General features: G+C 34.0%; 2 protein-coding genes across 3 annotated transcripts; one reads left to right on the forward strand and one right to left on the reverse strand.

Moving 5' to 3' along the window:
- Positions 1–7,706: 7,706 nt before the first annotated feature.
- Positions 7,707–10,267, forward strand: LOC100527177 (uncharacterized). The gene is given in 4 exon segments (NM_001249089.2): positions 7,707–7,869; positions 7,964–8,041; positions 9,671–9,841; positions 9,955–10,267. Coding segments are annotated over 4 exon segments (531 nt in total). The 5' UTR covers positions 7,707–7,756; the 3' UTR covers positions 10,124–10,267.
- Positions 10,268–13,312: 3,045 nt separating this feature from the next.
- LOC100811757 (6-hydroxynicotinate 3-monooxygenase) lies at positions 13,313–16,038 on the reverse strand. Of its 2 annotated transcripts, XM_041011046.1 has the most exons (5): positions 15,656–16,037; positions 14,583–14,887; positions 14,231–14,441; positions 13,926–14,015; positions 13,313–13,768 (listed from the first exon to the last, which is right to left on the reverse strand). In XM_041011046.1, exons 1-5 carry the CDS (start codon positions 15,971–15,973, stop codon positions 13,760–13,762), a joined length of 933 nt encoding a protein of 310 aa, XP_040866980.1. In that variant the 5' UTR covers positions 15,974–16,037; the 3' UTR covers positions 13,313–13,759. The 2 variants fall into 2 exon arrangements, with proteins under 2 accessions (XP_040866980.1, XP_003550168.2); XM_003550120.4 differs by having other exon boundaries at positions 13,313–14,015; positions 15,656–16,038.
- Between the last annotated feature and the right edge of the window lie 7,062 nt (positions 16,039–23,100).

A 23,100-nucleotide genomic window follows, 5' to 3' on the forward strand; every position in this document is an offset into this window, starting at 1 on the left:
CAATCAAATTAATTCATTTTTAAAAGTTTGAGGACCAATTAATGATTGTCACCAACTAATCACATAAGACTGATGAAACATTCTAGTTATCTTTTTTCAAGAATACTTTAAATGGTGTGTTAGAAAGTAGATCAACTTTTGTACTATGAAGTTTACTTTAGATGTGCCTTTTCATGAAATATAGGTAGCATTATCTTTTTACATTTTTTTTTCTTTGATGGGTCCTAAAAATATCCTTAAACATTATCTTCTGAGAAGAAGAGGATCAAACAACACAACATTAATTATATCTAATCAAAACAAATTGAGAATCTAATTTGTCTTATGACTTAGTATTTATGTCTTAGAATATAATTTTACATTAAAAATATATTTGTTTTCCAGAACTGCTTTCGAAGCCCAAACTCTATCTTGAACTTGAGTCTTTCGGGAATCCATCATGCTTGCTCGTGCTTTTGAAGTCCACCACTTTGCTTCGGCGCTACACAACTCTTATTCCTAATTGGTTGAAAGGCAATGTCGAGGGGTCAGTCAAGGGGGACCCTAGGAGAGCTTCGTGTCAGGGGGCTTTTAGGGACACCTTTTGCTGTTAGGAATTTTATAATTCCTAATTAATTAATATGAGTTACATATTATATTAGTTATTTACATTTAGATGGGTTCAATATAAAATGATCTATTTCAATGAGTCCATTAGACTGTCAACAAAAAATTGATGTGGGCTTAATGAGTGGAAACCAGTTTGACCCATTAGGGGATAATGGGAACCCTAATATGTTAAAACCTAACGCATGGTTATGGTCCCCAATACACCAAATCAAGAAACAGTTTTTTCTCTCCCCATCTGAAGAGAAAACGAAGATCCCATAAGGAAGAAGGTGATTTTTGGTTGAGGAATGTCATTAAATCAATTGTTCGTGATTGCTGTAAGATTTCGCTGCGTGTTGATCAAGCTCTTTGAATCCAGGTATTCTTTAAAACCTCTTGATAATCTGACGCAATGTGTGTTGGTGCTCATTTGGTATTTTATAAGGTTTATTAATAAAATTACAACAAGTGGTATCAGAGTCACCATTACTGTTAGATTATTGGGATTTAAAGTTGTTTGATATGTATTATATTTGGATCGTTTTAGTTATATGAACCCTAATTTTATTTTGGGGAGAAACTATTTCGATCAATAAAATTGTAAAACTCGTAAATTTCTGTGTCATGGTCGTAAAGTTTTTCTTTTTTTCAAATGAATAAAAGGCCTCTGCATTTGATTTACGGGTTTGTATACAGTTTTTGGTTTGTGTCGCGTGTGCTTACATATTATTTTATTTGGGATAAAGGTTCTACGTATCCGGCATTGATTTTCTTGAACAATATATATTTCGTGAGCAAGAAATTTTTTTTGTTTTATACATATAAGGTTTATGAAAACTCTTTACGTCGAATACAAAGCCTCAGGGACTTATATTTTTATATAAGGTCATTGTGTACAATTTGTGAATCTATATGTATGTCATTATCATGATGTTTTGTACGTGACACAATTTCATATATATATATATATATATATATATATATATATATATATATATATATATATATATATATATATATATATATATATATATATATATTGTTTATATGAATCAGTAATAAGACAATGGTCTTTTGTCTTATATGAATAATTTATTGTTTTTTTGCCAACTGTTTTTCCTTCATGAATCGGTGATAGACTGATAGTTTATGATATTCTTGTGGTTAGTATAAATTTGTGATAACACCATGGTATGTTCGTTTCGGATGCGCAATTAGTTTACCATGATGTTGTTTTCAAATATTTACTGTTATCATAATTGGGTGCAAATTTAACCATCATGAATCTTTTCCATTTATTTGCGTGTTCGGTAATTTTAATTAAATTGATTGAACTATTATGTTGTCAAAGTAACCTCTATTGTGTAAATTGATTTAATTAAATTGCATGGATGTTGGTATGGAATTATTTATGTGAATTGTGTTTGGCCCAAAGAAAGACACAATTTGGCCAAATAATAACATACATGCGATGATAAATATGTGACAATTATAAAGTATTTTTTTCATGTGAATAATAATCGGTCCAAAGAAAGATTATTATTTGACATAACTAATTGTCAATATTTGATCATTGCGTTGAGAGTACCAATTACAAATTAATTTCTCTGTCTAAAGACTAGAATTAATGTTGTGTTGGGTATCTTGTGATAGATCTGTTATGGGAAATATTTGCATGTCTTGTTATATATATTTTATATGACTTGCTTGATTATTTGTGAACATGTTATTAGTTTTTGTTTTCTCTTTAGTTAATATTGTCAGTGCTGCAAATGTTACTGCCCAAATGAATTCTATCCCAATGCTGAATGGGACAAATTTTAAGGTATAGAACGAAGTCGTAGAAATTGTTCTTGACTGTATGGATTTGGACTTGGCACTAAGGACGGAACGACTCATTTCCACTCCGGAAACCTCTAATGAGGTAAAAAAAATTGAGAAGTGGGATCGGTCCAATCGAATGTGCCTTATGATCATGAAGCGCTCTATTCCAGAGGCGTTTCGGGGCTCTATTTCTAAGGATCAAAGTGCAAAAAAATTTCTTGAGGAAATTGAGCAATACTTTGCCAAAAATGAAAAAAAAAAAGCGGAGACGAGTAACCTTTTGGCTAAACTCATCTCCATGAAGTATAAAGGCAAAGGGAACATAAGGGAGTACATTATGGAAATGTCCAATCTCGCATCGACACTCAAGTCATTTAAGTTAGATCTTAGTGAAGACCTGCTCGTGCACTTGATTTTGATCTCGCTTTCTGCACACTTTGAGCAATTCAAAGTAAGCTATAACACTTAGAAGGACAAATGATCCCTCAATGAGCTTATATCTCACTGTGTGCAAGAGGAGGAGAGGCTGCAGAGAGATTAGACTGAAAGTGCTCACTTGACTTCGACCTCTCAGAATAAGAAAAGGAAGAAGACTAAGGGTGTTGTGGAAGGGACTTCTCAGCAAAAGAAACAAAAGAAGGATGAAGAATTTACCTGTTACTTCTACAAGAAGTCGGGACACATGAAGAAAGAGTGTCCTAAGTATGCCGCATGGTGTGTGAAGAAAGGTAAATTTCTTACTCTAGTTTGTTCTGAAGTTAATTTGGCTTTTGTACCTAAAGATACTTGGTGGATAGATTTTGGTGCTGCTACTCACATAAGTATGACTATGCAGGGTTGCCTGTGGAGCCGACTACCAAGTGATGATGAAAGGTTCATCTTTATGGGTGATGACAAGAAGGTTGTAGTGGAAGCTATTAGAACTTTTAGATTACAGTTAAAAACGGGATAATATTTGGATTTATTTGAGACTTTTGTTGTATCGTCTTTTAGACGGAATTTGACTTTTATTTCTAGTTTGGACAAATTTGGATTTTCTTGTTCATTTGAAAATAATAAAGTTAGTCTCTATCAAAATTCAAATATGGTTGGTTCTGGTTCTTTAATTGATAATCTTTAAATGCTTGATGTTGTCAGTTCCTATAATGAAATACTACAAATAAGTTCACGTGGTACAAAATGAAAGTTGAATGAGAATTCAGCCACCTTATGGCATAAGCGTTTAGTCTATATCTCTAAACAGAGAATTCAGAGATCTGTGTTGAATGCATAAAGGGAAAATGAACAAACATAAGGAAATTGAGTGTCGAAAGAGCTAAAAACGTCTTAGAACTAGTGCATACAAACATTTGTGGTCCTTTTCCTACAACTTATTGGAATGGACAACAATATTTCATTATGTTCATAGATGACTACTCTAGATACGGTTACCTATATTTGATACCTGGGAAATCCCAATCCTTAGACGTTTTTAAGACTTTCAAGGCTGAGGTTGAACTTCAACTTGGAAAGAAAATTAAGGTTGTCAAATTTGATCGTGATGGTGAGTACTATGGCAGATATGATGGATCAGGAGAACAACGTCCATGATCTTTTGTGCTTTTCCTCAAAGAGTGTGAAATTATTCTGCAATACACTATGCCGGGAAAACCTAGCATGAATGGTGTAGCAGAACGAACAAACTGAACTCTTAAGGATATGGTAAGAAGTATGATTAGTCATTCTTCTTTGCCATAGTCACTTTGGGGAGAAGCCTTAAAGACTGCAGTTTACATCCTTAATAGGGTGCCAAGTAAACCAGTTAACAAAACCTCTTATGAACTTTGGAATGGTAAAAGGCCAAGCATTAAACATTTGCACATTTGGGGTTGTTCGGCTGAGGCACGACCTTATAGGCCACATGAAAGAAACATGGACTCAAGAACAATTAGCTGTTATTTTGTTGGCTATGCTGAATGCTCTCGGAGCTATAAATTTTACAATCCCACCTTAATATCCTTTTTCGAGATGGGAAATGCGAGATTTCTTGAGGAAGTTGAGTTTGGGAAGGAAGAGAACATAAGTTCTTGTACAAAGTTGGTATTTTGTACGTGTCCGGCGTTGGTATTTTGTTTTATACATATAAGAACATAAGATATGTTGTCTTTGAGGAAGAACCTGTTATTTATAGTGATCAAGTCTTCGTACCTATTACTATTTAAGACACAACTCTGGTAATAGAAGACAATGTTCAAACTATTGACATTGTTCCAGAACAAGACAACAATGAGGTTCTTCCTTAAATACCTTTAGAGCAACCTCAACAACCTCAAGAAAGTGCCATTAAGGAGATCCATTAGAGAGAGGAGAAGTGCAATCTCAAATGGTTATATTATATTTCTCCAAGAACATGAGGATAGTGTTGGTTTAACAGAGGATGATCCAATCAACTTCTGTCAAGCTATGCGCAGTTCTAACTCTAAAAAAAATGCATTGACGCCATGAAGGATGAGATGAGGTCTATGAAAGACAATGAAGTTTGGGATCTAGTCGAATTGCCTGAAGGTGTGAAACTTATTGGTTGTAAATGGATATTTAAAACCAAGAAGGATTCAAAGGGTAATATCGAGAGAAATAAGGCTCGTCTAGTTGCTAAAGGCTTTACTCAGAAGGAAGGCATTGACTATAAAGAAAACTTTTCTCTAGTATCTTCAAAGGATTCTTTTAGAACTATAATGACACTAGTAGCTCATTTTGACTTAGAGCTACATCAAATGGATGTCAAGACTGTGTTTCTAAATGGTGACATTGAAGAAACGATTTATATGGTGCAACCAGAAAACTTTGTGTTAGGTGACTCAAAGTCCATGGTATGCAAACTAAAGAAATCCATCTATGATCTCAAATAGGTTTCCCGTCAATGGTATTACAAGTTCCATCAAGTCATTACCTCATATGGTTTCGAGGCAAATGTAGTTGATGATTGTGTATATCATAAGTTCAGTGGGAGTAAATACATATTCTTGGTATTATATGTTGATGATATACTGCTTGCTAGCAGAGATATAGGCTTCTTGCAAGAGACCAAGAGATTTTTAATGAAAATTTCGAAATGAAAGATCTTGGGGAAGCTTCTTTTGTGTTAGGTATTAAGATACTGCGAGATCGCTCTCAAGGTATTCTAAGGTTGTCACAAGAGAGCTATATCGATAAAGTACTTGATAGATTCGGCATGAAAGATAGTAAACCATGAGATACCCCAATAGCTGAAGGAGACAAATTCAGTCTCAAACAATGCCCCAATAATGACTTTGAAAGAACTGAGATGTAGAAGATTCTCTATGCATCAACAGTAGGAAGTCTTATGTATGCTCAAGTTTGTACTCGTCCCGACATAGCATTTGTCATAGGAGTTCTGGGCGGATACTTGGTAATCTTGGATTGCAGCATTGGAAGGCAGTGAAACGCGTAATGCGTTACTTGAAGAGAACAAAAGACTACATGCTCACTTATCAGAAGTCTAACAATTTAGAGATCATCGAGTACTCAGGCTCTGATTTTGCTGGATGTCAAGACAGCAAACGCTCCACTTCTGGATACATATATATGTTGGTTGAAGGAGCTATCTCTTGTAAGTCTGCTAAATAAACTCTTGTAGCTTCTTCAACCATGGTTGTGGAGTTCATTGCTTATTTTGAGGCTTCTAATCACGGGATATGGTTGCGAAACTTTGTCACTAGTTTGCGTGTGGTCGATGGCATTGAAAGACCATTAAAAATTTATTGTGACAATAACTTTGCAGTTCTTTACTCCAACAACAATAGAAGTACAACCAAGTTAAAATTGATTAACATCAAGTTTCTGGTTGTGAAGGAAAGAGTTCAGAATAGGCAGATTTCCATAGAACGTATAGGGACTAATTCCATGCTAGCTGACCCACTTACTAAAAGTTTGGTATCTAGAGTTTTCATGAGCACACTGCTCATATGGGGGTAGTTCCTAACAGTACCTTAGTGTAGTGAGAGTCCCATTTATATTTTATATCTTATGTTTTCCAGATATTTGTATTGTTTGGATTTTCTGTAGAAATAAAGTTGATATTTATCATTCTATTATGAGCTTGTTTTGTATGCAATATTTGTATTGCACTTTGGATTGATCTCTATAGAGAATAAATTTTGGACTAGTTGGAAATAAACATGATTAAGATCACATTGTATGTAATTTCCATGCCGCTTATCCATATTTGATCTATGTCATCGAGTATGAGTAACAATGGTGATTATTGTGGCTTAATCACGCTGAATTGTGATGAAAAATTGTTGTGGTTTCCTGTTGCTATATGAGATGGACCAGTTGTATAAAAGAAGTCTAAAAGTAAATAACATACGGTTACACACCTAAAGAATTTTGTGATATAAATGTCTAAGGTTAATATGAAGTCCAAGTGGGAAATTGTTAGGAATTTTATAATTCCTAATTAATTAATATGGGCTACATATTATATTATAACATTTATATTAGTTATTTACATTTAGATGAATTCAATATAAAGTGATCTAATTCAATGAGCCCATTAGATTATCAACAAAAAATTGATATAGGCTTAATGAGCAGAAACCAGTTTGACCCATTAGGGGATAATGAGAACCCTAATAGGTTAAAACCTAAGGCATGGTTATGGTCTCCAATACATCAAATCAAGAAATAATTTATCCTCTCCAAAGATAAAACGAAGGTCCCATAAGGAAGAAGATGATTTGGTTAAGAAAAGTCATTAAACCAATTGTTTGTGACCGCTGTAAGATTTCGCTACGTGTTAGTCAAGCTCTATGGATCCAGGTATTCTTTAAAATCTCTTGATAATCTAACGTAATGTGTTTTGATGCTCATTTGATATTTTATAAGGTTTATTAATAAAATTCCAACGTTTGCAAGTGGCAACTGCCCATTTTCTTCTCCTTCATGACGTTTTAGGAGTTGCGTCTCCTCTTTTAATCTTAGTACCAAAAAAAAGGAAGTTTAAAAAGGTGCATGAAGCAATTTAAGGGGATGGAAGCATTTTTTGTTGGTTGGGCCTGTATTTGGGCCTTCAGTGTCACTATACTAATAATCACCATTCACCCCCAAAACGACGCGCCGTTTCAATCACAAGTTTCGCCCCTATGACCCCATCCGTAATGTTTTTTTTTTTTTGTTCCAATTTAATAATTTGATAGCAGTTAAACGGCACCGCGTTCCGTCCCTCCTCTCCCTCTCCCCCTTTCTCTCTGGTTAACACTTAACAGAAAGAACAACACTGAGATCCAATCACAATCATTCATTTCATTCATACCGTTCGCAACACGATCACTATTCTGCGACGATGGTGGCACATTCGAGTTCTTGGGGAAGGGCACTCGTCGCGATCTCGCCCTACACCTTCTCCGCCATCGGCATCGCCGTCGCTATCGGCGTCTCCGTCCTCGGCGCCGCCTGGTAAACAAACCTTCGCTGATCTCGCCCTACTTTTTCCGTTTCCGTTACCTTATCGTTATTCTCACGTGCGAATTCGCTTCGCTGGCACGTGCAGGGGGATCTACATCACCGGAAGCAGCTTGATCGGCGCTGCAATCAGGGCTCCTCGAATCACTTCCAAAAATCTCATTAGGTAAAATTAATAATTGGACTCTCTATGTATATTTATTTAATTTTTAATTGGACTCCATAAATATTTAATTTTGGTGCTTCTCGGTTTTATTTTTCAGTGATTTTTGTTATAGTGGATGAGTTACCGAGAAATTTTACGATGTTTTTTTTTCCTGTAGTGCTCGGTTAGATGCGTTCGGTTTAAGATAGAGAAGTTAGGTTGTGTAGTTTTTGTTTCGGTCGAGGATTGGAAGTTGGAGATGAATTGTTAGTTGAGGTGAAGAGGAGAGAATTGTGGTAAATTTGCATTGATTAGAGCTTGCAGCAATTGCATCATGATGCGGTTCACAACTTTCCCACACACAAAAGTTGTGTTTGTTTTGTTCTGATGGGTTGTGTTGTTTTCTGCTGAAAGGAAATGTGAAAGGTTATGATAAAATGAAGTGTTTGGTATCAAGGAATCGATGTAGAAGTGCTTTTTTGTCGATGACTTTTACTGGATCTGTATGGGAAGATTTATTGGTGGCTTAATGTTGGTTTCTCTGATAAATAGCAATATATTGATAGAAAAGTTTTGATACCTGTGATTTTAGTTTTGAGTGTGAAGTGATTTTGCTATGTATTGGGCATACTTTTTTTCTATTAACGAATGATAAATTGATAGTCTTTCTACAAAATCGGGAGTAAGTGATCATATGAAGATGTTTTCTTAAAAGCATTTTGCACACCGGGACTCCTGAGAGTACAGATTTTCTATAAAACAAGCATACAATCTATATGTGATAGTTTATTGGAGGGGAAATAACTTTAAGCCTTTATTGTTGTGTGAAACAAACAAAAGCTGAATGATATTTATGGAACGTAGCATTAAAAATTCTATGACTACTTTGTTTGTGAGAAGGAGAAAGATAGTGAGTGTGGGGGGTGCTTTTTTCATTTGTCTCTTAATATAATTATCAGTTGACCTTCCAATATAGATTTCAACTACTAGCAAAATCACTAAAGTGGTAAAATTAAGGTTGTTAAACCCAGTATCTAATGTAAATTTCAGAATCAACATTTCAAATGTATGAGATTAAGGTAGCTCTATTTAACTTCTCTAAAGATTCTTGTGATTAAGATCTTTGTTTACATGTTTGGGCTATTCTTGGGATTATTATGTCAGCTCAAGCAACATGGCTCTCAAAAGATAGTTTGCCTTATATCAGAGCATGGAAAGCCAATTACGGTAGAGCTCAATATGTTTTCTTTTTGGCTTTGAGTGCATGTTTTGTCTCGATTATTGTAGAACTTTTAGTTTTATAAGCTCTATCAATAAGATTTTGATTGTAAAATAAGGTTGTTAAACCCTATTTTTAATGCACCACGTTGCAGTAGAGTTTGATTGGGTGGGGGATGGCTTAACTCCTATTGTCTGGAATGAGGTGGTGTTCTAGTTATGTTAAGTTTTTTTTATAGAATTAAATGCTCATTGGTGGCATTAATTGTGGGGGTGGTTATTGGGGATTTAGCTTTCTTATGCCTTAATTCTTAGTAACCATATTTCAAAATGTGAATTATCTACATATATCCTGGCATAGGTGATATAGTTCCAAATGTAAACATTTGTTCCATCTTGACAACATGATTCTTGATTTTTGTGGTATTTCAGTGTAATCTTCTGTGAAGCTGTTGCTATATATGGTGTTATTGTGGCTATTATTCTTCAAACCAAATTAGAAAGTGTTCCAGCATCAAATATTTATGCACCAGAGTCTCTTAGGGCTGGATATGCAATCTTTGCATCGGGATTAATTGTGGGCTTCGCAAATCTTGTTTGTGGGTGTGTATTCTTTTTTACCTACCTCTCATATCTTGGCAGGAAATTCTCCCGATGAATGCAGGGTGGCCTTTTCCATTCTTCTATTACATTTTCAATTTTTTCTGCTCTGGCAGGTTGTGTGTAGGAATAATTGGAAGCAGCTGTGCATTGTCTGATGCCCAGAACTCCTCTCTCTTTGTGAAAATTCTTGTGATCGAGATCTTTGGTAGTGCGCTGGGGCTATTTGGAGTTATTGTTGGAATAATTATGTCAGCTCAAGCAACATGGCCAACGAAAGTTTAGTTTCCCTTGTATCAGAATGTGGTGTTGGAATGCAATTATGGTATAGCGCAATATATCTTCTGTACTGCCCGGGATTGAAGTTTTCTCTGTTTCCTGTTGGTAGAAATGTAAAATCCAGCGTAATAGCTTGCCTCCATTACAACTTTAGGCTGTATTATTTACCAACGAGTTGTTAGAAGGTCTTGTGTATCATCAGATATCTGTCTGTTGGTTGAATTTAAATATTTTTGGAGGACTAAATCTTTCATTAATCAATAAAAAAAGGTAAATTTATTTGGGCTTGTGAATAAAGTCAACAAGCAGTTTTGTTGAAATGCGGGGGTCTCTATTTGGGTTCAGAGATTATTCTTACTAAGAATTTGTGATTAACAGTGATGAGTCTGAGATTATGAATGTCAGCAAGGAGTTGGTGTCAGAATTAATTTGATGGAATAGCAATGAAAAAAGTTTGCATTAATTAATAATTATTATTGTTATATTAAAGTAAACCCCCCTTTTTTTATTATTTTTGCCATATTAAATTACTATTAGAATACAGTTAAGCGCACTTGTATTATTTGTTTATTTTCTAAAATTTTAATACTCTTTGATTAGTGTTATTTAAGAACATTATAAAAAAAAGTGTTATTTAAGAACGTTATAAAAAAAGTGTTATTTAAGAAGGTAACTTTTTTTTTTTGGGGTAAGGTGAGGTAACTACCAAGTCCCTGTTAACATTTTTCTACTTAAATTGATTTTTTGATGCACATCAAAGAAAAGTTACCATTTATGTTAGGGCACACCGCAGTTGTATCCAAGTATTAATTTATTTAGGATGTGTTTATTTTCACTTTCAAAAACAGTTTCTAGTTCTTAAAAATTAAAAAAAAAAATAGGAAAACTTGCTAAATGGATGAAATCAGTTTTTGTCTTGCTCTATTACCCTATGTTTGGATGGAGCAATTTAGCAGGGGAATTCATTTTTTCAAGAAATTTAAAATGATTCATGATAAAATAGCTCGTTTGGATGAAGTATTCAAAAGGAGATTTAATTTTTGGTATTTTTATGAATCATTTTGATTGACTAAAATAGTGAGATTTCAAATTCTCTCAAAAAATATAGAATTTGAATATTTTTTTTGGAGATGTTCACTCTAACTCACGTTCTTGCTCGCGACTCTTTTTCGCTCAACACTCACAATTACGGGTGACCAAAGTTTTTACGGTCGATATCGGTATAAGTTGTTTTTCACTTTCGTTGGCTGAGGTTTTTTCGGTTAGAATTTTTTTTGTATGATGTCAACCAAAACTATTTTTTGGCGATATCAGCTAAGATTTTTTTAGATGATGTTGGTTAGGGTTATTTTCTCACTAACGTCACTCATGGGAAATTTTTGCTAATGTCGGCTAAGGATTTTTTTGGTTGTTATCATCCAAGTTTTTTCAGTTGATATTGACGAATAATTTTTTTGGCCAACGTTGGCTAGATTTTTTCTACTAACATCGGTCATGACTAACTTTTGAGTAAACACTTGTTAGGGTTTTTCAACTGATGTCAGTTAGGTTTTTCCAGCCAACATCATCCAAAGCTATTTTTAGCCAATATCGGTTAAAGTTATTTTTTAGCCGATGTTAGCTAGGGTGTTTTGGCTGATGTCAACTAGATTTTCTTAGCCGATGTCGGTTAGGATTTTTTTGCTGACATCGACTAGGGTTTTCTGGCTGACATCAGCCAAAGCTATTTCTTAACCGCATTAGTTAGGTTTTTTGGTTAATGTTGGTTAGGGTTTTTTTTACTAACACTAGCTAGGTATTTTTGACCAACATCGGGCATGACTATTTTTAGTCGACATCCACTCGAGTTTTTTCGGTCGACATCGGTCAGAGCTATTTTTTAGCCAACATCAGCCAAGACTATTTTATATCCGATGTTGGGTAGGGTATTTTGTCTGACATTGGTCAGGGCTATTTTTTTAGCCAACTTTGACTAGGGATTTTTCGGTCAATGTTGTCCAATGATGTTTTTCAGCCGACATCGGGTAAGTTCCATTGGTCGGTATCAACCAAGCTATTTTTTAGCCGATATTGGATAGAGTTTTTTGTCAATGCCTGCTAGGAGTTTTTAGGCCAACGTTGACTAAAAATAGCCTTGGTCAATGTCATTCGAAAAGACCCTAGTCGGTGTCGACCAAAAAAACTCTAGTCGACATTGGTAAAAAAAATCTAGCCAACATCGACTGAAAAATAGATTCAACCAACGTTAGCAAAAAAATAGTCCCGACTGACGTCAGCTGACAAATATTCCCGGCATACTTTGAGAAAAAAAAATCTTATTTGATGTCGACCGAAAAATAGTCTTGGTTGATGTCGGTTTAAAAACATCACTGATTATGGTCAGACAAAACAACCCTAGTTAAAATTATCAATATTTTATATTTATAAATTATTAAAAATTGAAAATATCTTTTAATTAATATTTCAAAAATTAGATTGTGTATATTTTCTATAAATTTTAATATTAAAATTTCATCTATTTAAAATATAAAGTTAAAATTTTGCATATTGAAGAAATTGAATTGCCACAAAGAATTATTGTTTTACGAGCTGTCTTTTGCAGTGTGCAGTTTCAATGTAACAACGTGCCTCATATGAAGCATCCTCTCACTGTGTACGTGTACCCACAAATCTTGGCCTTATATGCTGCAGTCCAGAAAAGTCCAAACACATAAGGTTGCGCCTCATGTTAAACTTAAAATGATAAACGAATAATTGGGACATGTAGCTTGTGTTCTCTCTTTATCTAAGAAGCTTCTCTCCAATGTTGTTCTTTTCTCTCCGTTTGCTGCCATTGAGAAGTACAAAGGGAAACATCTTCAAGTTGTTTCTGTATTTTGTTTTTTTTAAAGTACTTATTTTGGAAACAGATTTCAAAACTTAATAGACTTTAAATGGTTGAGTTGGTTTAGAAAATATTTTTAAAAAAATGAAAAGAAAATCAAACAAGCCCCTGAAGTAATTTTGATAGAACTGGTGTATATGATAATGAATTATGTATGCGAATGTTATTTGATAGAAATTAGTGTGAATGCTTTTGCTTAGATTATATGTATACATAAATCTCAAGATTGAACACACGGTTCACAATTTGTAATTTTTCCACTTTCATATTGAAAAATTAAAATTCATTAAATTTTGGGAAGAAAGGCCAACTGAAATAAACTTGATGATAAAACTATTAATAGCAAAAACAAAAATTTGAGGCCAAAAGGCACCAAATCAGTTATGGGAAAGGGTCCAAAATATTATCAGTGTGCAAACAGATGTATGGATGGTGCTAAGTAAGACATCTATTTTCAAAGCAGTCATAAAACTCACTGCTATAAGCAATCAGATGAAGAAATGTAAGATGGTATCAAAGCAGTGACAACGGCTCATCATTAAAAAATGGTGTGTTCCTCAGTAGAAGCTCCTGGCAGTCCTCTGGCCTAATTAACTTTGGGTCAAAAGGTTCTCTATCAGGTAGAACTAGCCCTTGTTTCAATCGGCCAAGACGCCTTGAGTACAGAACTTCCTTGGAAGTGACTGGTAGCCTAACGAACTGATACTCTTCTAAAGCTGATCCAAGCTTTTCTGGTCCCCACTTCTCTATGCATTTGCCTAACACTGCTGCATCCAATATTGACATGTTAGTGCTTCTAAGGCAGTGAGGAGTTGTGGGGTGAGCTGCATCCCCTACCAATACCACATTGTCCCAAAAGATCTTCTCTAAGGGATCACTATCATATATGAAATTTAAGAAAGGGTCCTTTGTTTCCTTTATGACCTTTACCAACTCAGGAATCCAAACTTGTTCCGCTTCTTGGTGCATTTTCTGGATCATGTCATTGTTTACTTTCATTGTCACCGATGTTCCCTGAAACGTGAAAAGTTTTGCCCCCAAATGTTAAAATACAATCAGCACTAGCTGATGTGGCAACAAATGGATGTGTGAATACACGCTAGATTTTAGATCAAAATAGAGACTATGCTAGAAAGTTTATAGACCTTATTAGGAACATGTTTTGAGGAGAAAAAAAATCTTTTCAGGATTATAATCCACCATTTGATGAGAGGAACAAAGTTACCTACCTTAACTTCAGGCTCAGGCTGATTCACATACCAAATCCAATTGAGCTTCTTGTTTTGCAGCTCATACAACACAGTGTGTGTGCCAGAGGCCAAGTCAAAGTACAAGCATTTTCCTAGATCAGGGTATGCCTTTCTGATACCATTGATGGTTTCTGAATTCTCAATTTTTGAAAAATCAAGAACCCCTCTCCAAGCACAATAGCCAGAATATCTGTAAAAGATACTAAAACCTTAGAGGACCTTTCTACAGATAGAAAGATAGAGAAAAGTTAATGTAAGCTCTATTTTGAAATACAAACAACAAAGAAAGCCATATCCCACTAGGCGAGGTAGTCATTTTGAAAATACAAACCTGAGTTTAAAATCGGGGAGATATTTCTGGCGGAGGGAAGAGAGACAACCATCTGCCGCAACAAGAAAATCCCCTACTATCTCTATAATCTTGCCAGTTTCTAGTACTTTAGCCTTTACTATGACTGAACCCTTATCATCAGCAACATGGACTGAGAGAAAAAGGTGACCCCACAAAAATACATTTGGTGGCAGTGCATTGTACAGAAGGCCATGGAGATCAGCCCAATGTGCTGCTCTGAAGTTAAAACTCTCATCTCTTGTCAATGTCCAGCTAAACTTCTTCTCACTATCAGTTGCATGGTTCTGCTCAAGTGAAAAAAGGTAAGACTTTTATTTTAATGAGAAATACTATAGTTTCTGATAGGATTTCTACTTCAACCACACATCAAGATAATCAAAAGGGTTCTTTTCACTGGTTTATGCCTGGAATCTTACATAGCAAACTATCAACTGATAACCATTCATTCAGAGAAACAATTTTGACTACAACAACAAAAGCCTTATTCTACAATACGATGTATGAATCACATAATGCCATCCGGCACGATTAAAGATCAAATCTTCAGATTCAGAGAAACACAAAATCTAAGTTAATCTGATCAATCTCTTGTCTCTTAGTCTCTTAAATGTTAATAGAACTGCAATATTCACTTTAGAACATCCACAAATCATTATCAGAATTCAGAGATATTAGTTGAATTAATTGACACTGGCAAGGTTATCACACTTATTTAAGAAACACAACCTGATCACTCATAAAAAAAACAACTTTTTAGTTGTTAGTTTTGTTAGAATGTTAGTGGGAGGAATTCTAACCCATGACTTCTCCCTCCCCCTTCTCCCTTCAATCACACGCTAGATACCTTATAACTCCTATAAATGAAAACATAACTTAGGGACACCACACTCTAGCATAAAAATAAGCAAGATAATTCTCTCCCTAGACACACTGAGACAGCTTGAAACAAGTAAAAAAGAAACAATAAAGAATAACTAGAAAATTAAGGGTAGATAGATGTTGACAAGTAATTAACGCAAAATTACAAAACATGAAACCAAAAAGGGTGGCACCTGATCAATGGTGAGTGTTAAAGTGGTGTTGTGAAGGAGTTGTTTTTGGTGTGGTGGAAGCCAAGAGTGGATGATTTGTTGGGACAAAGAATTGAGTCCAAGACCTGCACCAGTGGGGCTTCCAGTTGGAGGTGAGGTGGTTTTCTCAAGCACAAGTACATCCCAACCAGCTAAGGTGAGAGCATGTGCACTTGATATCCCTGCTATGCTACCTCCTATTATCACTGCCTTCGGCTTTTCTCCTTCACCAACCATGTTTTTCTTTTCTTTCTCTACTCTCTCTTCAAGCATCATCAAATTATCACACACATCTGACATGTGTATGTATGTGGTCCATGTAACTCAAACACTAAACAAGACGGTTGTGAAGTTGTGATTAAGATTAATTAGCCTTCCTAGGAACTCCTCTTAACAGGGTCTGATTGGGTCAAACTTGATTAGGAAAAGCCCAGATAGGATGCCTCAATGTTGGCTTGTGCATTGTGCACCCAACAATTTTTTATATTCCAAAAATACCCCTTTTACTTCTTTCTTTTACGTTCTTCACTCATTCATTTTTTTTTTCTGCATTTTCATTCATTCTCATGAGAGGAGAGGTGCTTTGTGTTACTTTGGTTGAGCTACAAAGGTTGCGGTGGTATGTCGGCAAGTGATAGTGGTTGGTGTGACTATTAACAAAGGAAGTAAACTACAACTTTTGTAGATCTAGATTTTTTTTGTGTATACAATTTACGAATTGATAATTCGTAAATTTTATATAACTTACGGATTGACAATATGTAAGTAACTTACGGATTACCAATCCGTAAGTGTTTTTTTTTTAATTTTTTATTGTTTATTTAAATATAATTAGTATTATATTTTAATTTTTTTTAAATAGTTATAGTTTCATAATTCATTTGCAAGTTTTTGTTTTATAGTTTGGAAGTGATATTTATTTTAAAATAATTTAGACTTTAATTTATTTGAGTTGTTTTTATTTTAAACTTGGTTTTTTAGTGCTTATAATTTTATGAATTATAATTACATACAAAAATATTAGGAATTTTAATATATATGATTATCAATTTTAATGTATTACTTGCTTATCAATTTTCTTGGTTTTTTAATATATTTGGTTATCAATTTTAATGTATTATATGGTTATCAATTTTAATGTATTATATTATTAAATGCAGTTAAAAATTAAAAAAAATTATGTGAAAATATATGTATGGTGTGGTTAGGGATCGTTTGTTTATCATTGAAATTTTTCAATATTTTGTTAAGATGGACAAAGATCAGTGGATGCATGACAGTATAATGTCTGAAGAAGTTGATATGAATGAACAAAATGAAGACGAAGCTGGTGTGAAATCAGAGCATGTTAATTGTTCTGATGCCTTCAATACTTCTTAGATATTAATATGATTTTTTGTCGTTAAAGTAAGTTAATGAATGTCTCTTGAAGACTAAAGATGTTTGGATTGCATTGTAGGTGTTTCCTATCCATGATGATGTTTTGAATTGGGCTCAAGCTGTTACTTATGAAATTGATTCTGTGGCGGTGATTATAAGGCCAGACACAAATATTGGTATGAGAGGAAGGACGTCATTTGTTTTAATTGGTTGTGAAAGGAGTGGTCAGTATAAGACCAAGAAGAAAGATTTGGTAAGAACAGATACTGATAGTAGAAAATGTGGGTGTCCCTTTAAGCTATGTGGAAAACTAGTGGTTGGAGGCGAAGGATGGATGATCAAGCTAATGTGTGGGAGTCACAATCATGAATTAGTCAAGTCATTAGTTGGAAATTCATATGTTGGTCGATTGAAAATGGATGAAAAGATTATTATTGATGATATGACAAAGTCAATGGTGAAATCAAGAAATATTCTGCTAACGTTGAAGGAGCACAATACCAATAATTATATAACAATCAAACAAGTATACAATGCAAGAAATGCACAACGTTCTTCCATAAGAGGTAGTAATATTGAAACACAACAACTAATGAAGTTTCTTGAACGGGATCGGTATATTCATTGGCATAGATTGAAGGATGGAGATGTTGTACGTCAAGCTCCTGTTATAACTAATGGAGTCATCTTGATGTAGTCAAGTTATGCAATGTCTGTAATTTTGTATTTTTGATAGATAGTACCTACAAAACAAATAGGTACAAGCTCCTGTTACTTGACTTTGTTGGTGTCACACCAACAGGGATGACATTCTCTAATGGTTTTTCTTATATGGAGGGAGAACATCTAAATAATGTTGTTTGGGCTCTAGAACGGTTTTGAAGCCTTTTTCTCAGACTTGATGTCATCCCTGGAGTTATTGTTACCAATAGAGATCTAGCATTGATGAATGCAATGAAAACTATATTCCCTAAGTGTATCAACTTGTTGTATCGATTTCACATTGATAAGAATGTGAAGGCAAAGTGTAAATCCCTGGTTGATAAAAAAAATGCATGAGATTACGTCACTAATTAGGGTTTAGTTTAAGTTCACGACTGAGGGTTTATTGTTACTTGGCTAATTATGGTTTAGTGTTACTTCACTACGTAGGGTTTATTGTTACGCGACTAATTAGGGTTTAGGGTTGCATGGATAATTAATGTTTATTGTTACGTCAATATTTACAATTGTTTGGTGATTAATTTAAAATCTGCCTACTACACATATGAAAATAAACAATTTTTTTTTCAAATAACATTAAATAATAAACATTGTCTAGTTATATTGCATACAAAAATCATATAAAACGTAATAAATCCTACAGGTCTTCATGTGTCTTCCATACACTGCCTTCGTCGTGACTGCACATATACACTGCATTCCACAGTCACACCTCGGCGATCCTTAGGCAGTCTTCTATGACAGTGTATGCTTCTGTACCTTCAGTCACTATCCTTAGGTTAAGCAACATTTCCAACCTTTCAACTATTGCTTGGCAAGCCTCCTAGGACATTGACAACAAGGAAAAAAAAGTTTAAGGTTAATGCATGTTCAGATATAATGAGTAACAGTGACAATTGAAAATATATTTTACCACTGCATGTCAAGGCTGCTCTGCATGAATAAGTGCATCTGTAGGTGCTTCTTCCATAATCGTTGTCGCCACCAGGTGCTGAAGAATATCTGGTTCAATGAATATGTCATCATGCAACACAGGTGGATGTCTAGGAGGATCTCCAGGCTGGGCCGGACTCATGAAGGAATGAGAAATCATGTAGAACCACTCCATGTAGTCTGCTGGACACTGTCCAAGCGCAACACATATTTGACCCACTGGTGCAAGGTATTCAAAAAATTGAATTCATCTATCATCAATATCTTCTATGGATAATGTTGGAGCAATAAGGTGTGGAGGAATGGTCTATACATACCCAAACTATCGCACAACCCTCTCTAGTCGATGTATGACAATAGATGGACCCCATCGGATATGTCCAAAAAACAAAGAAATCGACTTAAATTCTCTAAATGCACGATGGTCACCATAAAGAATCTAGCACACAACATCAAACGTCAATCTATCCCGTCGCTTACGATACGTCGGCATTGATAATGCCTTCCCAGACTTCCAACAACAGACATGTGATTTTCTCTCATGATAATCATCAGTAGCAATGCATGAAGCAACAGAAGGTAAATGAAAATATAAAATAGAAACTATAGAAAAAATTTATAATGAATAAATAAATAAATTTTAAAAAGTAAAAGATATCTTTACCTTACATTGTTATAGTCTAAAAAAATTGTGTAAGATAGACAATAATTAGAGATAAAAACTTATACTATTTTTTTATTATAATTTAATTATATAAATGGAAAAAAAATATTTAATAAATTATCATTTATTATAGTATGTTTTTTTCCATTTAAGTCATGTCACATATATCATGTGTAACATTCTTATTAATTTCTCCATCATCTTAATATTTAAACTTAAAATCATGGTATAAAATTTTCTCTCAAATTTATTTCCGAGCTAAAATTCTCTTATCTCTCGCTAAAAATGTAATTCACATACTCTGTCTTGCTGCTACTTAAAGTATGTCGCCAGACTTTTAAGCTTACTGCCAAGACCATATCATATGTAAAAAGTATGTAATTATATATAATCTTTTGTATATCCTTAATAAGCACAACTAAGACTAAATTGAACAAGTAAGAAATTAAAGCTAAACCTTAATCTAATCCTATCCTAATAGTAAAGTTGTTAGTTCCACCTCTTGATCTCACAATATATTTTTACCATGTTTATTTTCTACAAAAGATAATTCTATGAGTAAAATCACGAGCAACAAAGAACTTCCTCCAATTCTTTAGTACAATTGTATATATCAAATTTGAATTTGAGACAACAGGTTAAACTAAAATAGTCTCAAGCGTATTGCTCCACCCATTTAATTGGCTGTATTAGAAAGTTAATATGTAATACTTTTTAGGTATTTGAGTTAGATTGGTTCAATTTTAGAGTAAGACTAAATACAAAAATAATAAAACTGAATTGGTTTAATTTGAGATTTGAAAGAAAAAAAACAATGACGGGGTTAGTTTAATTTAGATAATCAAATTATAATAAAAAAATATTATTAGTTTTTATCTCTGATTATTGTCTATCTTACACAATTTTTTTAGACTATAACAATGTAAGGTAAAGATATCTTTTACATTTTAAAATTAATTTATTTATTTATTCATTATAAATTTTTTCTATAGTTTTTATTTTATATTCTCATTGATTTTTTTTACTCTAAATATGATAAAAATCACATATTTATATAATTAATACACATGATAGAACCAAGAATGTATAAATAAAATGTATGTATCTTTCTCTCCTCTACTGACAATTTCGAGTAAGGGGAGAAGATCCTTACTCGAGAAAGAATCGTTTAATACAATTAGAAAATTATATAAATTAATTATCCTATTGGTGTAGCTATATGCAGTTGTTGAGATTTTTCTGGTATCATATTAAAATATTTAAATATCTTTATACATTTTGTGATTGCTTGTAAGTTTGTTTAAAGGTTGGTTGTTTGAGTTAAAAAAAAAAAAAACAACTTTTAGTTGTTTGCCAAAGATGTCTAGTTTTAATTAGCCATATTTTGCTTTTTATTTCAACCAATTAGGGACTTGTTAGTTTTTTAGTTTAAACTCTTGTAACAAGTTCAAAATGTGCACAATCTGAGTTACTAACACAAGTCAAGTTTGTGGAAAAGAGCTTGAATTTAATCCCTATAGAATATATTTTTAGAGAGAAACAAAGAACTTACTAAATCCGAGACCCATGATTAGTCTCATTGTCAATCCGAGGGACCGAAGTTTGTGGAATATCTCAAGGTTCCATCGAAAAATCAAAGATCTTAATTATGATGATTATTTTTTTTTTTTTATAAATTACGGACGTGAAAAACAGTAGCCAGGAACTTATATCAATGAGAATTTTCATGATATCTTCACAAATTAAAATAAAGGCCTAGGATTGGCACGCTGCAGATTTCTTTTTTTAATATCACATGATATCTTCTTTTTTTTCCTAGGTGCACATATATCTAATCAGTGGAAATCTCGTGTCACGAATATGGTGCAAATTAAACAAGCAAATGTTCCAACATCAATCCTGAAGTTTAAATTCAAAATACAACGGCATGGTTCTTAGTGTGCTTTAGAAAGCTATTGATTTAGGCAAAAGCATCTTCTTCAAAGTTTTTTAAAAAAGTAGCATATTTGGTACTCCCAATCCTGTACCAATCCTACACTGATAATTGGGAAAAGTACGCAAATGTTCATCTTCTCAAATTTAAGGTAATGAGGGGAAGAATTTCAAATTTACTATTCCAATCCCATTCTGCAAACTTAAAATTATCTTTTTCATTGTGCTATATTGGGAGTGGAACATATACGATGCCATACATTTCATTATATTACGTCAGTATTTTGTGCCTTTGTTGACCAGCCAAGCTTCTTTTCTTTTCTTCCACATTTTCAATCTCTAGTCCTTACCCATGCATGACATATGTTTGCCGAGTTGCATGGTTCTTTCTCAAACACTAAACAACAAACATTAGTTGTATCTCTTCATGCCATTGGACCATTTCCTCACTTCATTTTTGTTGATAGAAGGACAGATTTGAACTTTCAATTCTAGAAAAGTGGTTGAAGGGATAGAGTTTAATTACTTCGAAAGGAAGAATAAGCGACATTTGTAGGCACACTCTACATATTCATCAGAAAACGGAAACAAATCCAATAATTTGAATTTTGCCTTTGCTTAACAGCACATATTTTCCACAAAACGGACCTCCACTAGACCTGCTGCATTTCATTTCGATGGATTAGGAAAATCACCACCGGTTGCCACTAAAAACCTCAACCAAATGTTCACTCATACAGTATTGGAATCTCAATACCTAGCTCAATCCTCTAGAAATATTTGGTTTAGGGAGTTCAATGTTGTTGCCTTCCCATAATGAAGTTCCTTGTCAAAACCAAGGACATTAATGTAATAGAGTATATTTTGGAGTCAAAATATATAGAGAACTTAAGTTACATACATTACTACATTAATCTTCCAAAACTTTTGGTCACCGAATTAGTCCCTAACAGTTTGGATGAAGTGTTTTAAAATGTCAAGATTTTGAAATACAAAGCAATTGAATTGTTATTGAAGCAATCAAATTCCATTCAATTGTGACATCATATGTTTGAATTATTAAACTTTGCAGGTATTTCCATTGGGATTCAAAACATAGGTATTGGGTTCGACCAAATATAACAAAAAGCTAAGGAACTAGTCACGAGCCTATTCAGGAGAACCGTGACTTGGAAATGGAAGTAGACTAATTTGAAGGGCAACGACTCTATGGGGAGCTAGGCATGGAGGTTCTGGCAGTGCTAATGGGAGTGCAGTTTTGGCAGAGGATGGTGCAGAAGTGGAGATGACTTGGGCTGGGTTGTTACAGTGACAGGCTGACAGCAGCAAGGGAAAAGTGGTGGAGGAGAGAGTTTTGATGGTGGTTGCAAACATGGTTATCAAACTCTCGAGTTAACTCGCTAACTCTTACGAATTAACTAAGTCCACTTACCTTCTATGAGTTGACTCGTGTGTAAACTCTATTTTTAATAGACTTTGTGTAGACTCTATAAACTTTAAGTAAACTCGGTAGACTCTCGAGTTTACTACTAAGTCAACGAGTCAACAAGTTAAAAAAATTAGACCAAAATGTAAGTCATTTTGGTTGTTTTCTGTCTGTATAGTGTTCAACATACCTTCATTTAATGTGTTGTTCCCGAATAAAAAAATTCTTATCTTTAATAACATCAAACCCTTGTTCTCTAATAACATCAAACCCTCGATGGGAATGATCTACCACTACTATAATATCGGCAAGTTATTATCTAGCAGTGATGCATTACTAGACTTGATTATTTAAATATTGTGAAATTTA

Source organism: Glycine max, chromosome 17 (assembly GCF_000004515.6).
Source record: "Glycine max cultivar Williams 82 chromosome 17, Glycine_max_v4.0, whole genome shotgun sequence".
Classification (NCBI taxonomy): Eukaryota; Viridiplantae; Streptophyta; class Magnoliopsida; order Fabales; family Fabaceae; genus Glycine; species Glycine max.